The sequence below is a fragment of the Phalacrocorax carbo genome, chromosome Z (assembly GCF_963921805.1).
Source record: "Phalacrocorax carbo chromosome Z, bPhaCar2.1, whole genome shotgun sequence".
NCBI lineage: Eukaryota > Metazoa > Chordata > Aves > Suliformes > Phalacrocoracidae > Phalacrocorax > Phalacrocorax carbo.
The window spans coordinates 75,448,844-75,467,615 of record NC_087548.1 but is presented as its reverse complement, the minus strand read 5'-3'; the positions used below and the strand labels follow the sequence as shown (position 1 = coordinate 75,467,615).

The following is an 18,772-nucleotide window of genomic DNA, read 5'->3' as shown; positions in this document are numbered from 1 at the left end:
CAAGATTTTCTTACAGGAGAAGTGACTTTTTTATAGAAACACAAGTAGAAAGTCACTCTCAATACAATCAATGCCTCTTAGAAATGTTGCTTTGAGGACCACGGCATGCAGAGAAAGAGACTTCATACTCCCCAAACACTGCTCAAAAATAGAAAGCACCAGGCAGTACACCCAAATGTGCAAAATCTTTTGAGTTTTCAGAACACTTAAACAAAAAATTTGAATAAAAAATTGCCACATATGTCAAGACTGTTCTAAATTCACTCATTTTTCATAACTCCCTGAACCCTGCTGTGATGCTGATGACAAACACGAGTTCAAGAGGCACTTGTCTCCCTTACACAAATGATTTCAGTATTGAAGAAATTCTCCTGCTAAAGAGTAGTTCAGCTGTTGGCTTGACTACATAAAATACTGGCAGGAAAATGTAGGCAGGCAGAGGAAGAAGAATGCTTTCCTTCTGTGCTTCTGTAAATTGAAACTTTTTTTTTTCAATTATGTTCAATCTGATATTTGAAGATGATTCAATCTGTCCAAAACTAAAATAGCAAAAAGTAAAGGAAAATTTACCCCGCTGATTGTAGAAACAGAGATCCTATAAGGCTGTAATATACCTACCCTTCAAATTAAAGTTTGCATCAGAATAGATGTAAGACGAGAGCTTTGTATTTTGCAGCACTTTTCATTTTATTCATGGGGGGAACGGGAGAAGAGATTTTTCTTACAAAATCTTCAGTTCTTTGCGATGCTCTATATGTTCCACTGTCAAGAAGAAACAGTTTCCACTCTGCCTGCAAAAGCTCTTCTGAGGGCAGAATACTGGATTTAGCATGAAAAAGTAGGATCTTCAGATTACAGAATCTGAAAGATGTCCAATGTTTTACGTTTTAACGGTGCTGTTTATTTGAGTCTTCCTCTACTACCTCATCAATGTCAGGATTACAATAAACTACAACAAAGCACAATGTGGCACATACATCAGTCATATTAAAGTCACTTGGTATTCAGTAACTCTTGATCAGTCTAAGACAATTAAATTAAAATTGGTGCCACTGTTTCCGTGTGTAAACACACTCCTCAGGTGCGCCTCACTCCTTTAGAAGTAACTGCACTTGAAAATCAATCCTCAGATAACTCACACCCTGAAACAACTCAAGCCCTCAAACCAGGACTTGCAGTGTAAGAAGGAGGAGGAGGAAGAAGGACGTAGAAAGTGCCACATCAGCAGAAATTCCAGAATAAATTTCTCATTTTATTATCTAGAGATCAATTGCAGTCATAGCTGTTGTTGACTCAGAGGAGATGAGGGGGTTTTCTCTGGTGGAAAAAGAAGTAGTGTTGCTTGCTTATTGCTTCTTTTAAAAATACCATTCAAACAGACACAATGGCTCAAAAGTCGTTCGCATGCTTTCCCCCTGAAGTCACATATAGCTGTGGGAATACCATTCTCTCATAGTATGTAACTATCCTTCCAACATCTATTAGAAAATGCAATTACTGCACTGCATTACACTTCCTGTCACTAATGATAAGCATCAAATATGCTGCAAAAGCAAGTAAAAACACTTTGACCCACTAAATTCAAAGCCAGACTGTATGCAGCTCCCCTACACTCCTCTACCATGAGTTTTGTCCCAGAAAGGTAACACCCAAAATGGGATGAAGACAGACAGAGAAAGACCACAGTGCATGGAAAGCACTGCTAGATCAAAACCTCAGAGTAGCTCACCAGTCCTCTAGGAAGAGAAATAGGATCCACCATTGCACTTCTCCCACTTCTACACCTGATGTTGCCTAGATCTGAGGGAGCCTAGATGTTGAGACAATTCTTTCCCTGCCTGCAGGAAATTGGGCCACTGTGTACAAAACACACCTCTGCCAGTGGTGATTTACCTTTCACCGCCTTCAACCAGTACACATATAGATGTTATATAGAAGGATGTAACATAGCACTCCTTGGACCAAACCTTGCAAAGCAGCGTTGCAAAATAATGAGAGAGCTGTGCTAAAGATGTTTCTGACAGCACTCTGTCACATATGTCCCAGGAGGTGAAGGAGAGAGATGTTCTACAAAGAGTTTTGGCAACAAATGCCACCATAAGTCAAAACTATGTGAAGAAGGGAGAACATGGAGAAAATTTTTTCCTGTCATCCCAGACGCTGCTTCTCCTACTTTTTCTCATCCTTACCTAGAATCCAGAAGATCCCTTTAGTGATCAGTCCTGGCCATCAACAAATCCTCAAACAGGCTGCTGTGCACTGTTGGCGCTTGCTGGGATAGATCCAGGGCCTACTAAGAGCTAGTGGCTCTGTAGCCTTTACTACATGTTCTGGGTCCATCATTGACTCTTGTGGGCTCTGGAAGCTACTGGAGTAGGGCATCCTGCTCTTTCACTTCTATTTAACAACTATCAGCAGCTAGCAGCATCAGTCCTCACGGCCCAGGAACTCAGCAGTCTGTACACTGCTCCAAGCAGTGCCACATGTCAGCTGAATGAGGAACAAAATTGGTCTCATCTTGTTGCAACCTCTTACATGTAAACCAAGGCTGGGCAAGAGCCTCCTGAAGGCTCCTTTCACTGACGCTGGCTGCAAACAATTCTGCAAAGGGGGACAGGGAAAAGGGGAATATTAGTCTCCTGTATTTCCTAATTAATTGCCTATGCATTTAACAACATGTAATATACCAAACCTCCATAGATATTTGGTGACAAATGCCAGACTGTAACACTACCTCTTATAATACAATAATGAACCATATAGAAAGCTGCTTGCATTATTTGGGATAGGACTTAGATTTGATAAGTGGCTAAAAATTAGTTTAATGATTCCCTATTTAGCCTTTAAATCTATTCATAATGTGACATCGTGTCTCTAATTAGGGACTGAAAATGTTGATTTAACATTTCTGTCATTACACATCAGATATCACATGCTATATTTATATTATTAAAAAGTTCATATTTTGACCATAAAAAGGAGTTTGTAGAGTCAGGCACAGGGTTTAAGTTTTTATAATAAGCCATTCATCTTCAGGTCAGGTTTCATAGTAACTAACTGCTACAAGTTAGTTGAGTGTGAGGAAAACGAAATGGAAAAAATGGAAATGCGGTAACGGCTGAAATTATAAGTGTCACATTTGTACAGACTGAAGCATAATGGTATTTCAAATGTCCAAACTGTTTGACACCTCATTTCCACCACTGCCATCACAATTCCTTTGAACGCAGACTGCATACAGGGCAGTTAGCAAGTATCTACTGGCAGGGCATCTGACGTGACAATCAAGGCTCAGCATTTTTTTCTTAAAAGCATATATCTCAAAACTTTTAATCACAGGATCACATTCCGTGGAAGACAGTGTGGGAGGCAGCACGTTCTGGGTAACAGGCTGAATATTTACTGACCATTTCTTTTCCTACTCATGATCACCTAACATGTCTTCTGCCAGATGGTTTTCACATGGAAAAATGTTACCAGGAAAGCAGGAAATATATTTTTAGCTGTCCTGCAAGCACCTTTAACAACTGCAGCCAGGTGTCCCACAGCTAATCAATTTTCATGGTTGCTTCAAATCTACAAAAATAGGGCCCATCCTAACTCAGGAAATCCAGCGCAGGGCTTGGTGTCTGGGGGAGCATATCTAAAAAGCACTTCCTTTAGTCTCAGAATTGTGGTAGGAGGAAAACACCCTCAGTGTGCCTTATGATTTACAGGGACTTTTCAGACCAAATGGCTACTATCAATCATCTCTGCACTCCCAGCAGGAAATTAGATTTCCTGTTGTTTAATGGTACAATGCTTGACATAACTCTGAATTTGTAGTTCCAGTAGTGCTACATTAAAAATCTATATTGTGGACAAAGAAGGGAAGAAATACATGTTTTCATCAAACGTAGTAGCGAGAACATCTTTTCAGACACTACCTCTTCGCTTTTGACTGATTTTTAATTTAAAATTGTGTTTTAATCAGCAAGGCAAGTATATGAAAGAAAAAGAAAAGTACACTTACAGGACAAAAAAATCTTTTCCTCCTGTAAAAAGATTTAATCTTATATTCATGTCAGTCTTGTCTACAGGAAGGACAATTTATATCTTTGTCACAGGCTGCGAATCAGGCTCATCATTCATACATTAGAGGACTAAAAATCTTCAGAGCTGCTTGTTTCAAGCAATAGATTTGAGAAATCTCATTCCTGATTGTGTTTATTTGGTTTCTTCTGAGCTTATTGCTGTTTTTTCCTCATTTTTAACCTTTCTCTGTCTAGCTGATGGGATAAAGTAGTGACCCACTTTCTCAGCCAGAACAGCCCCTCAGCTTCCCCAGGCAGCAGAGACAGAGATTCCCCAGGAAGCTGGATGTTATGTCAGTGCCAAACCCCTATGAAGCACTGCAAGGCTCTGCCACCTTCCCACACTGCTGCAGCTGGGAAGGCCCTGTGCCAGGCTTTACTAGTGGTTTTATGATGCTTTGCCTCTGTCCCCATCTTCCAACCAGTCAGATTCCTCCTGCAAGGAAGGCCCATTCAATTCAAAAAGAAAACTACTTACATAGATTAAGCAATCAAGGATCATCCAACCCTGTTGTGGGGGCTAAGCTGGTAGTACAGAAAGTAGGGAGTGCATAAAAGCGAACTGTATCTCCTGGCCAGAGAAGATGCTATGAGGAGGGGACTCCAGGTGAGCATAGGTTAGAGAGGTCCTGAATTCCACTGCATGCTTTTCCCACGTCCCTGGGGAAAGGTGAGTGCTCAGGAGCTCTGGAAAGCAATCAGTCACAGTGCCCATTATACCCGCTGCCGCAGCATACTCAAACATTTCCAAGATTTCAGTGGAAATGGGATAAGTCTTATACAATACCCAGCATTACAATTAGTGTTTCGACTGTTCTTAGTGCTTCTCTTGTGGAACAGCACAAGTCACCTCATAATTTGGGCCAAAGGGTGAGTATTGCATCCAAGCTACACCAGACAGGTGGCTCTGAAGACAGTCAGTCACAGGCAGCTATCTCCTTTTCACCATCTAAATTAGATGGATGCTTCCATCCTCCTTGGAAAACCAGGGTTGCCCCCCTTGCCAAGAAAACCATCCCAGCCTTATAAGCACCAGTTGAATGCTCATTGATTTGAATAACGATTTTGATCAGTCTGGCAGTGTTAGGGTAAATAAAAGAAGCACCACAAAAACCCATCCCAATTTGCACAGAGTAAAATAATAAGCCAATTTAAAAAACAAATAAACTACTCTTAACAAAGATATAGAGCCATACTCCTCCACTGTAGGAACAACCACTCCTGTAACTTCACTGTTAATTCACAGTCCTTGTCCTAGCCATTCTCCTTCATCATACTTAAAGGATAGCCATGCCTCATCCAAATTTTACGTTCCACCAGAACTGAAATGAGAGCTGAGTGTTGCTTCCTAAGCCTATAAACTATTAGACTGTGAGATAAGACATTTCCTTAAACAAGATCTAGCCCTTGTACAGCAGCAAGATGGATACAGGTCTGAGAAAAATGGGAAGGTGAGCAATCACCTGCTGCTGATCTTCACCTGCAGCTACTGCCTGTTCTCTACCAAATACCACAGGACTAGCTGTCAAATTGGGTAGAGGCAAGTCTTGGAAACATAGCACCTACTTGTTCTTGTGTGCTTGTACCTAAGGTCTGGCTAACTCATGCAGGACATCAAGACAGATATTCATGTTATCAAGTAAGGAAGCATTCTTCCTTACAAACAAAATGGCCCGCAGATGACTTAATTCCTGCAGAGCAGAGCTGCCTTCCATATAGGCTTGGCTACTGAATGCTGCACTCACCTCAACAAAGATGAAGCAGGGAATGATGGAATAACTTCTCTGGGTATTGTTTCCTAAAGCCATTTCTCATCACACTTCTTGGGGAGGCACTGTTCAAAACTTTTATTATCCTGAAAAAGAAAAGACAAAGGTATTTCAGTATGTTTCCCTTTTTCGCAAACTCTGTATTTAACACAATGAGGTTCATAACATGGAGCACTGACATACTGAATCAGGGACACAGAGTCAAGAACATCAAGGTCTAACTTGTGGTTGTACCAAATAACCTAAGAAGGCACTCCCTTTGCAGCACAAAAGCAAAAGACAGACACAGGTTACAAGACACGTCACTTACAGAGTGATACGGAATACAACTGTTTTCCTTAATTACAATCCACTCCCAAGCAAAGGCTTCTTCCCCAGGATTGTAAAATCACATTTTCAGCCCACTGTCCTGGTTTTGGGAATTGACTTGGGAATTGACTTGTGAACTTGTACTTTAAAAAACACAATTATAGTACATTAATTGTACACGTGATCCAAATGTTTATCTGTGTGAAGTGTGACCTGGTCAAGATGACAGCATGTCTTATGCAGAGAAAAACTACCAAGCAAATGCACCAAAAATGCAATGAAGGACTGGGCCCTTGTTCCACAGCCTTTCTAGCCTGCTATAAATTTGTGCATTAACCCACAAAACCCTAACTACTTAGCATTTCTTCAGGCCACTGGTTATTCTAATTAACATAACCTTATAACACTCTGTGCTAAGACAACTTAATCTCTTTACAGCATAAAAAGTAGGAAAGGAAAGAACCAAAGACTAACACAGAGAATTTTTACTGAGAGTGTGTGTGCCTTTCTGCACACATGAGGTAACACATGAAGAAGCTACGTCTGGCCTAAATTATTTTAAAGTGAGGAATAGGCTAGCAGGGAAGAAAGGGCTGGAGAAGCAGCATGTAACTCAGAGCTGCCTGGTGCATGCTTGCACAGAGCATGAGACGCAAAAAAGAATCAAATCCTTTCCTGGCAATTTTAACATGAGCACATCAAGGAAGAGCACAGATTTAGGTGGGCCTGACCTCACTTTCAACACTTACACAGAAAGCCTGCCCTGATCATAAGCATCTCCACAGGCCAGGGCCAGGGGGGAGGAAGGAGGTGAAAGTTGGTATATTTTCCAGAATATGCTTTGCACAACATCTCCCAACTCTTTGACCTCACTGGCATCTGGGCGGCAATTCAGGCCTTGGCATATGGAGCCTGTGAGGTTCATGAAGGGGTCGGTCAGCGCTTTCTCACCAGCTCTCAGCAGGTGTACTGAAAGAAATACTATTATCAGAGCACTGAGTTCAGGAGAGGTTATGAAGCCTGAGGAGCTGGATCAGTTGCCAGTACTTGCTACCTGCACCATGATGCAGGCTCCTCACTTGCAACCTACAAACTAGTTAATTTATATCTTACCTCAGCTCTTCACAATTTGACACAGAGCTGTAAAATACACAATATATATGACGTTTTTGGTAAATACAGTTCTAGCCATAGCACAGCTATAGTTACTTCAGTGGAGCCACATCCTGCGTCAGAACCTCTTCCAAACTATTAACCACTGAAAAATGCAGTTCCAGGTCAAACAAAATACTCAGGAAATGTTACCTGTGACATGCTGTCAGTGCTTAAATGTCCCACCCCCCATTGCTCCCAGTGTAGTTTTTAACAGTCCACTGTATCGGTTGATTTTCCCAGAGGCTGGTGCGTGACAGGGGATGTGATACACCCACTCAATGCCGTGCTCTTTGGCCCAGGTCTCTATGAGGCTATTTCGGAAATGAGCCCCACTGTCTGACTCAGTTCTCTCTGGGGTGCCATGTCGCCACAGGACTTGTTTTTTGAGACCCAGGATAGTGTCTCGGGCAGTGGCGTGGGGGACGGGATATGTTTCCAGCCAGCCCGTGGTTGCTTCTACCATTGTAAGCACGCGGCGCTTGCCTTGGCGGATTTGTGGGAGCGTGATATAGTCAATTTGCCAGGCCTGCCCATATTTATATTTCAGCCACCGTCCCCCATACCACAGAGGCTTTACCCACTTCGCTTGCTTGACTGCGGTGCACGTTTCACATTTGTGGATAGCCTGTGCAATAGCGTCCATGGTCAAGTCCACCCCTTGATCATGAGCCCACCTGTATGTTGCATCTCTCCCTTGATGGCCTGAGGTGTCATGGGCCCACCAAGCTAGAAATAGTTCACCCTTATGTTGCCAGTCCAGATCCACCTCAGCCACTTCAGTCTTGGCAGCCTGATCTACCCGCTGGTTGTTCCGATGTTCTTCAGTGGCCCGACTCTTGGTGACGTGAGCATCCACATGACGTACCTTTACAACCAGTTTTTCTACCCGGGCAGCAATATCTTGCCACAATCTGATGGCCCAGATGGGTTTGCCTCAGCGCTGCCAGTTGCTTTGCTTCCACTGCTGTAACCAGCCCCACAGGGCATTTGCCACCACCCAGGAGTCAGTACAGAGATCGAGCACTGGCCACTTCTCCCGTTCTGCAATGTCTAAGGCCAGCTGGATGGCCTTTACCTCTGCAAACTGGCTTGATTCACCTTCTCCTTCAGCAGTTTCTGCTACTTGTCGTGTAGGACTCCATACAGCAGCCTTCCATCTCCGGTGCTTTCCCACAAGGCGACAGGACCCATCAGTGCACAGGCCATACTGCTTTTCATCTTCTGGCAGTTTGTTATAAAGTGGGGCTTCTTCAGCACGTGTCACCTCCTCCTCTGGTGATAATCCAAAACCTTTGCCTTCTGGCCAGTCCATGATCACTTCCAAGATTCCTGGGCGACTGGGGTTTCCTACTCGAGCCCGCTGGGTGATCAGTGCAACCCATTTACTCCACGTAGCACCAGTTGCATGGTGTGTGGAGGGGACGTTCCCTTTGAACATCCAGCCCAGCACTGGCAGTCGGGGTGCCAGGAGCAGCTGTGCCTCAGTACCAACCACTGCTGAAGCAGCTCAAACCCCTTCATATGCTGCCAATATCTCTTTTTCAGTTGGAGTATAGCGGGCTTTGGACCCTCTGTATCCATGACTCCAAAACCGTAGGGGTTGACCTCAGGTCTCCCCAAGCGCTTTCTGCTCCAGGTAGAGCTGTTCTCCCTGGCTGTGGTGTAGAGCACATTTTTTATATCTTGTCCTGCCCAGACTGGCCCACTTCTGCTGTGTTGCCCCACATGATGATGTCATCAATGTATTGTATGTGTTCGGGAGCTCCACCTTGTTCCAAAGCATTATGGATCAGTCCATGGCAAATGGTAGGACTGTGTTTCCACCCCTGGGCCAGTCGATTCCAGGTGTACTGGACGCCCCTCCATGTGAAAGCAAACTGTGGCCTGTGCTCTGCTGCCAGAGGGATTGAGAAGAATGCATGAGCGATATCAGTTGTGGCATACCACTTGGCTGCCTTGAACTCCAGTTCGTATTGAAGTTCTAGCATGCCTGGCACAGCAGCACTCAACAGTGGACTGACTTCATTCAGGCCACGACAGTCTACTGTAAGCCTCCACTCTCCATTAGAGTTCCACACTGGCCATATGGGACTCTTAAAGGGTGAGTGGGTCTTGCTGATGACTCCTTGGCTCTCCAGTTGACGAATGAGCTCATGGATGGGGATCAGAGAGTCTCTGTTGGTGTGATATTGCCGCCAGTGCACTGTTGTGGTGGTGATTGGCACCTGCTGTTCTTTGACCTTCAGCAACTCAACAACAGAAGGGTCCCTCGAGAGGCCAGGCACTCAACTGTTTAGTTTCCTCCGTCTCCAAGGCAGCTACACCAAAAGCCCACCTGTACCCTTTTGGGTCCTTAAAATACCCTCTCCTGAGGCAGTCTGTGACAAGGATGCACGGAGCCTCGGGGCCAGTCACAATGGGGTGCTTTTGCCACTGATTCCCAGTGAGGCTCACTTCAGCCTCCAATACAGTTCGCTCTTGGGATCCCCGTCACTCCAGCAATGCTGATGGGTTCTGCTCCTGTATAGTTTGATGGCATTAAGGTACACTGTGCGCCGGTGTCCACTAAAGCTTTATATTCCTGTGGGTCAGACATGCCAGGCCATCGGATCCACACAGTCCAGTAAGCCCGGTTATCCCTTTCCTCCACCTGGCTGGAGGCAGGGCCCCTCTAGTCCTGACCATAGGATTCATCCTCACTTCCTGTAAATACGAATCACAAGTGTCTCTGTTAAGATCAGAAAGAAAATTAGGGCTTCTGCTCCTCAGTCTGGGGAATTGCTTACTGGAAACCCCCTGAGCGACTGTTTTTCTTTGCAGCTCACATACCCGTGCCTCTAGGGCCAAGGTAGGTTTTCCATCCCACTTCCTCATGTCCTCTCTGTGATCATGCAGGTAAAACCACAGGGTGCCCCATCATGTGTATCCTTTCTCTTGAGCAAAGGGACACTTACTCCTAATGGCTGAGATACCGGTCCATGCTGGTGGGGAGTAGGACATATCTTCTTTGAGTTGCTGGACCTCTCGGGATAGTTTCTCCACAGCAGAGACGAGCGGGAAAGAGAGATTTGCTTCTTACTCCCAGAGTTTATCAGTCAACTTCGCCACTGTTGGTGCCTCGTCATCTTTCCAGGACATCACTGCCCATGAGGTTGCATACCGAGGATGGTGTGCTCCGTAGAAACTTCTGCCATATGGGTCGTGTGCGCTGGGCTTCAGCTGGATCTTTGGATGACTGTTGGTTGTCTAGTTCACTATAAATCACCTCAAGCATGGCTAGTTCTCTCAGGTACTGGATAACCTTCTCCATGGTCATCCATTTTCCTAGGCGAAATACAATACCTTCTTTGAAGGGGTTCCTTTCTCTCACACCGGACAGCAGTCACCTCCAGAGGCTGAGGGCTTGTGTTCCTTTTCCAGTTGCTTTGTCAACGTCCCCTTCCCTAGAACCGGAATCCCAGTGGTTTGGCTTCCTTCCCCTCTAATTCCAGGCTACAACCCCGTTATCCCAGCACTGGAGCAGCCAGGTGACAATGTGCTCACCCGAACGACGGCCGAAATCTTTTCGCATATCTCGCAGCTCACTCAAGGATAGGGATCGGGTAGTTTCTGTTTCTTGTACAAGTTCTTCCTCTTCCTCCTCCTCTCCTCATGATGCCCCTGCTTTTCCATCATCTGTTTCTAAACGAGTTGACTTTCTCTTCCAAGATTTCTTCTTGTGTATAGGGGCAACTGATACTGACACAGGTTGGTCCTCTCATTCAGCTGCAGCGCTTGTCACTGGGGTTGGAGTAGCCGCAGTGTCTGTCGTGGGGGTTTGAGTGTCCACAGTGCTTGTCGCTTCCCTTGTCCTTTTCTTTTTAGATCCAGAGGCCTTCTCTTCCCCTTGTGTTAAACAGGGCTTGGTAGGCATGGGCCAGGCCCCAGCACATTGCAGTGATTTGTATCTCTCTGGAATTGTCAGGGTGACAACACACTTCCTCCAAATATTCTACCAATTTTTCAGGATTCTGCATCTGTTCAGGGGTGAAGTCCCACAACACTGGGGTGCCCACTCTCTTAGGCATTTGCCCATGCTATCCCACATACCCTGCCACCCATAGCTATCCAGCCTTGGGGCAGATCTCTGGATGGTATTCTTAAATTGCTTATTAACCTTAGACAGAACTGAAACCGTCTGCCAAAGCAATACCAGCAGGTGTATCTGAACTACCCAAGGGTGTTCAAGATACTGAAAAGTTGTTGTAATGAAGGAGGAGGCATCATATAAGATGGTAGCTAAGGTGCCATTCTGTGTTTCCTCCATCAAAAAGCACTCAGAGGAGGAGCTATAATTGCTAACTGTCTCCATGAGGTGGTGCCTGAAGTACAGCAACAGCTTCCATGCAAGACCCAAATAACCGATAACACTCAAGGCCAGTGTTTTAGTAACAAGTCTCCCAGGCAAAACACCTCTCATCACTGCAGAGCACAGCAAACTACAAAGACCAATAGCAATTTTTAACGTGTACTTTACAATCAGCATGGTCTAGACTGGACAAGCTAATACTGAGAACAGATGAATCAATGCTGTGACCAGCAACTCTTATTATCTCAAACCCTTCCTGCCCCACGTTGGGCACCAAAAAGGACTGTTGTGGTTCAGCCTCAGTGGGCAACTAACACCACGCAGCCGCTCGCTCACTCCCCCACCCCTGTGGGATGCGGAGAGAATCAGAAGAGCAAAAGCACAAAAAAAAACCCCTTGTGGGTTGAGATAAGAACAGTTTAATAATTAAAATAGGATAGTGATGATAATGATAATAATAACAATATAATAAAAAGCAAAAGAGAAAAAAGGGAAAAAACCAGAAACAGAAACAATAAAACCACTCACCACGCACTGACTGACGCTGTCGGTCCCCAGCCGCTGTTGCTTCCCCCCTCCCCCAGCCAGCCCCTCCCAGTTAACCCCCTGGGCATGACATTACATGATATGGAATATCCCTTTGGCCAGTTTGGATCAGCTCTCTCAGCTGTGCCCCCTCCCCTCCCAGCTTCTTGTGCACCTGGCAGAGCGTGGAAGCTAGAAAAGTCCTTGACTCTAGTAGAAGCACTACCCAGCAACAACTAAAACATGGGTGTGTTATCAACATTGTTTTCATACTAAGTCCAAAGCACAGCACTGTGCCAGCTGCAGTGAAGAAAATTAACTCTATCCCAGATAAAACCATGACACACGCTTCAGACACTCCCATCCTACACCGTATCCCAGTTCTGAAATACAGATATTCTGGATTTTCAAAATGTCTTTTTCCAAACATACTTCAACTTTACTTAGGAGATAAAATGGGTTTTACCTTAGAGGTTAGTGTCATCGTTTTTTTTAAAAAAGACAAGCTAATCCAAGCCCATTTAGGCTGTGGAAAAAATTTCCAATCATTCATTTTTTAACAGCTCTTCATACTGCCAGCTCTTGTGCCATGTGGCTCTTCCTTTAATCTGGCAAACACATGGTGCCTCATAGAACAGTAGGTTAAAGAGATTGAGCAGCTTACAGAGCATTATTCCACTCAACTGTATGGTATCCTGGAGATATATTGTCAGCACCTTTTTTTGCAAATCCTGTTTTTCAAATGGTTTACTGTAAAGATGTCAATATCTCAGCACCTTCATGAATTCTTTCCCAGAATAAGCTTAGAAATAACCAAGATTTTCCGTAACACTGTCCTTCAGCCTCTAGCTGTGCCCTCAGTTCCAACTGCTGTGTGTTCCTAACCAAAGCAGAGGGCTGCAAGGCAATCCAAGAATTTAAGAAACATTCTCAACAGATGACTGAAAGCAACGGCACACACTAGCAAAGAAGCTCAGGGCTCTTCGTAGTCATATAAAATTGCCTAATTTAATGCTAGGGGACTCCTGATGTCATAAATATGCATCACTATGTCTGTTCTTTTAAGCTTACTGTGCTTTAAAAAACTTTAAAATGCTTTAAAAAACTGCATTCCTTATGGGAAAGAATTTTACATGTCAGCTTGTCTCCTATGTAATGACACATTTGTGTCAGACTGAAGTAGTAAGAGACCAAATAGTTGCCTGATTAGGCCAGCTAATTCCCAGACTGCAGGAAAACTCTCAGCTAGCCTGTGCTTGTCATAGGAGGTCTTTTCATCATCTCACTTGACAGAACAGGGAAGGGGAGGAACAGTGTGATCTTGGTGGGAGCACCATCTTTTGTCTCTCTCCAGCTGGCAATGAGTCCTCTAGGGACACAGACAGCAAAACACAGATTACAGCAATCCCTAGATGCTTTAGTCTGCAGAGCAGTCAGAGATAACCCACTTTTGCCCAAAGAATCAGGGCATCATAGTAAGATGTAAAACAAGTGTTTAGTGACAGTCTTGTTTTACAATCCGTGAAGACCTCTTTGCATTGAACAAATTTGCATAGTGCAAAACCTCTGACCAAAGCAATGGGAAATACCAGCTACATATCAGCATCTGATATTGCCTTCTCTGTTTGTTTTTTTTTTAATCAGTTTGACTCAATTGCAAAGGAGCTCATGACAGCAAAAATAAAATAGGTGTTTTAGACCCCGCTAGCTGTGACCTTTTAAGGCCTGGTATGTAAGCATTGCATGAGAGTAGAATTGGTTAAACTTATTCTAATTAGGGACCGCTGTAGAAGGAGTATTATTAGTCTGGAACTCTGGTATTATGAGGTGCTGCTAGTCTTTAAACAATTTATATAATTGTATAATACACTTTTGTGAATTTAATTAGCATTAGTTAGTTAGTTCTCAACTTGCTCAATTTACCCCACATGCATTTTCAGAAAGCCCCTCAACTACAGCATAGGAGATTACTGTCTGACATCTCCTGGGAGAACAAGCAAAGACACAGAATATAGATAAGTGAATTGAAGATTAACTGAAAAGGACAGCAAAGAAAAAAAGAATTCAAGTGGAAGGTATTTTCTTGCCACAGGGATCCATCCATGGGAAAAAAGAAGAATAAGATTCAAAGAGTGGAGGAAAGAAGAATGTTCTTAAAAAGGGTATTTTCTTACAGGTTACTGACCAGCAGGAGAATTTCTAAAAGCCCCATTCAGGTATGTTTGAAATGTTTTTATGTGAGCACATGGCAGACAGCAAAAAGGGCATACCTGGGACAAACTAGCATTTGATGAACCTTTACAGTACAGCTCCTGCAGCAGACACAGTACAGATGATCATTGTTCCATGCTATCAGTCCTCAAACAAATTAATTGTTTGTCCATTCCCCTGGAGACAGTGGTCACCCTTATGTTTTTTAAACTATGTCCTGCATAGGTGAGAAGATGAGCATTATGGCTTTACATACTGCTACAGTGGATATCTGGACACCTGTGGAAAATACTAAAATCAACAATCCACAAAAGCTAACAGGCACCATTTATCGTAGTGTTTAACCTATGTTTCATTGCCAGCCTAAAATGCAGTAACTGCTGTGCAGATGAAGACAGCAGCAGATCCGCTGGCCCACATGGGACATCACTTTACTGCAGAATCCCAAATCTGCTCAGAACAGAGGTGAGGAGGGCAACCACTGATCATTTGGTACCAAGATGTGATGCAAGCACACAAAAAAAAAAAGGATTGTGTTTCCTGCCCCTCTTCATCTAGACAGTTTCATGATCTTTTCAGCAGCAGCTAACATTCTGTTTCAAAATAAAATGTAAATGTTATATCAGGAGGAACACAATGGTGGTGTTTCTGTAACAATGTTAAAGACACTTGAAATGCAAGCATTCCCCCATTTGTGAATTAGTTTAACCTTGCATTAACAATTTGCAACCCTCTATTGGAAATCAGCTTCAATTATACAAATCTTCCTTCTCATTAAAACAAGAATTCTGTTTACTAATTTAAAAAAAAAAAATCACTCAAACTTCTGCACCAGTCCATCAAGGACCAATTTGCCCAACTGAAACAAGAAAACTGCATATGCCAAACGTCCGTCCAGCTAAGAAAACAAATTCAAACTAATGCCACCGATGAAGATTACTATCCAAGCTTCTGCAGAAAACTGTATCATTATACCCATTATTTATTACCCTAGTTCTTACAGATCTCATTCTAAAGCAGAGTCCTCTATTTCCTGTGGGGGAAACAGAGCCAGAAAGAGTTGAAGCAATTTGCCAGACATCACACAATGACTGAATGTCTAAAGCTGGAGAAAACCACATGATTCTCAGACTCCTGTCAAGTGCTCTATCCACTGGACTATACAATCTCTACACTTGAAATGTACTCGTTAGTTCCTGCACAAGAACTATGAAGTTCTCATTGTGAATTTAAGTAACAGAGGTTTCCCTTAACTTGCTGCTGAAACCATGACAGAATGCACACCACAATTTTGCACAAGCACTAATTAAAATACACAAAGACATGACAGCCTCGCACCCTCTCCATGCAACTTCATCCCTGGCATGTCCAAAGGCACCCAATTATCCCTATGCAACCCTGGCATGAACATGCATGTAACCTTGAACAAGTTGCAACAGGATAATAGAGGGTTAAAATGTCTTTCCCAAAGCTTTTTTCCACCTAGCCAATCTAACTAATGCATACAAAAGGGCCTAAGGAATCAAAGGTAAGATTTTCCTGCAAAAGGCACTTATGGCTATTTAAAGTCTTCCTGGCTAAAGTCCAGACATTTTTAGTGTTTTCAGAGTAATCAGAAACACTGAGCAGTAGCATGAATCACTCCAAAATCCAAACTGTGCGAGGAAAAATGCAAATGACGTTATAGCATAAAGGCCTGTTTGTGATTTGGTTCATCTGTCTTGCATCCAAACATAACACAGACTGTTTGCTTGGAGTTATTGCATAAAAATAGTAAATTTAAGAAAATAGCACCATGTCTGCAACAATTAGAAGGTAACAGACAACTGGGTCTCACTTCGCTCTCTCAGTGAGCCAGAACACAATGGTTTTGACCTACAAATGATAGTTATCCTTTGGATCAGGGTACCCTTGATCTATGGAAAAGTGCATATACACAACAAAGCTTGGGCAAGAGGGAAGACACTCACCTAGCTCCAGCTTCCCATCATCAAAGAACTCTTTAGCCCATCCACCAAGAACTGAGAAGAGTCACCAACACCATGGCCATCAGACCAACAACATGGTGTCAGACTGATGACAGTGTATGCCAAACTCTGAACAACATGTCTGAACCACACTTGATTTTTAGTTGTTAACTGACAAATTGCCTAGTAGCTGATCATAAACAAATATGTATTCTAAGTTTCAAGACTTGACTGGTGTCTGTCTCCCAAAGCAGCAACATGACTTCCTACTTTGCATGAACACTGAAAAGAGGAGCTGAACAGATGAAGTAGGGGCTCAGTTTACTGGATCTAGATCTCACCACAGAATAAAATGTATTATAAACTTCCCTAACAGCATAAATGCCTGGTTTCTATTTAAGCTACGGCCATTAAAGAAATGGATCTGCCAGTGAAAGGGCTTCTCGCGTGCACCTCCACAGACCCAATGACAAGAAACTAATTACATATCACTAATGACAGCAAGTAAAAGAACAAAAAATCTGCCACCAATATACAAAATGAAACCCACACATGTTCACCACCACAATAGACAATTTTGCAGCATTTGATAATTAAGCCAGAAAAACACCATCTCTGAAAGAGTTCTGACCTTTTTCTGCTAGCAGAGGTCTAATTTTAACATTTCTGCACTCATACTAGCAAACCATTTCATGGCAATGATACCTAAGTCATATAGTTCACAGCACATCTGAAATGATAATCATTGCTATAAACCCACCTTGTTATGAAGAAAGCTGCATGAATAGCTATCTGGATTCCTAAACTACCACTCTCTTAAAAATGTGTTGCTGAATCCCTGGTGGCAAAGCAGGATTTGATCCACAGAAGAGCATAATGCCAGAGATTTTAAGAATTCTGTTAGGGATGTTTTCCCTTGCTACTAGCTTCATGAGGAAAATTATCATGTGTCAGAGTAATAAGCAGCAGTATAAAACCTATTGACAGGCAGACTGATAAGGGATCTGCACCACTTATATCTTCAAGAGAGTTCAAGTGTTATGTCAGCACAGCAGAAGCCTCATGACAACCTCTCACTGCGGGGAGGCAAGTGCAATCCCAGTGCCACAGCTGCTAGAGACAAAATTTACACTGATGCCACCTGGCCAGAATTTCATGAATATTGTCTAAGTAAAACCCAAAACATAACTGTGTAAATAGCAGGTATATGCATGCTAACATTCAGGACGCCAAACAAAATGGTCACAAGCCTTATTTTGGACTATCTCACATCCGCAAACCTTTCTTTGTCCTGCAGATCTGAAAGTGGCTGATCTGTTTCATTTGGTGAGGCATTGAATTCCTTGTGAAAATTATCAGTATATCACTCATTCAGTGTTGCTTTGAATGGTACCCACTAAAATGTGGTGTCACATCAGCAAAACCATGTGAATAAAAAGTTTAACCTGCTATAGTTGATAACGGCTCTCTCTTTCTTGCAAAAGGATTAGCACTGCATCATAAATGGAGAAGGAATCTGACTATGAGATTCATTAGGAAATTCTTAAAAAATGTAACACGCAGTCTTGGGGAAAAAACCCAAACAAACCACTGAATTTATCTATACAAATGTCAAGGCTAGTCCTGCTCCTACCTTTCATTTAACTCAAAAAAGCTCATTGTCCTAGATCTCATTTCATCCCTTCAAACTTTAAAATGAATCTAAATGAAATAGTTGTCCATTATCTTGGGCAAAAGAAAAAACACCACTTCTGGCATTTACCCATCCACCTGAAGACACATCATCTTGATTTAGACTAATTAATTTGCTTTGTAAGCTTCTCTGAACAAATGCAAAAGGCAATTGGGCATTTCTTCTAACTGGTTAAAACTCCATGTATTTTTAAGGACCTTTATAGCAATAAACTGGCAGGTGTGGTCAGCAATAAAGTAACAGTAGACATAAGGGACATAAGCAGACATAAGGGACTCTGAATTCCAGAGATTAGTAATATGATTAACTTAATGAAAATATAGCAGTCTGTAATTCCAGAAGTAACATACTCAAGATCTAGAACGGCAACTAATTCAATTAATTAATCATGGCTTGAGATACAGGTCTTAAAATATTGTATAGAGTTCTAATTTCACTATTTCATTTGCACACCCTCCAAAGAAAATAGTCAAGACCCCTTTTTATTTACAGCTGACAGTCTTGCAAGGCTCAGGCTGGAAACCAGATAGTAAACTATGATCTTGCTGATAGCTGGAATACTACCATGAAGGGCTTGTGACTGAATTTGAAACCAATTCCATTACATTTGGTGCCTCTCCATGCACTGCGCTGACAGGCACTGAGGAAACTGGACAGTTTAAACAAGATAAAAACAGAGCAGCCTTCTCCTCAGGCTCTTATCACAGTCAACTAGTGGAAAA

The 18,772-nt window shown here is 43.0% G+C and overlaps 1 protein-coding gene across 3 annotated transcripts in view; it reads right to left on the bottom strand.

Annotated features, from left to right (window-relative positions):
* The window catches only part of PLPPR1 (phospholipid phosphatase related 1), a 70,185-nt gene extending 64,233 nt beyond the window's left edge, over nt 1-5,952 (bottom strand). The window contains exon 1 of one of the 3 annotated variants that reach the window (XM_009504318.2): nt 5,819-5,952. In XM_009504318.2, the coding sequence (XP_009502613.1) occupies nt 5,819-5,881 (63 nt within the window). In that variant the 5' untranslated portion in view covers nt 5,882-5,952. The remainder of the gene's footprint in view (nt 1-5,818) is intronic. The other 2 variants (XM_064438082.1, XM_064438083.1) reach the window with 2 other exon arrangements.
* Between the last annotated feature and the right edge of the window lie 12,820 nt (nt 5,953-18,772).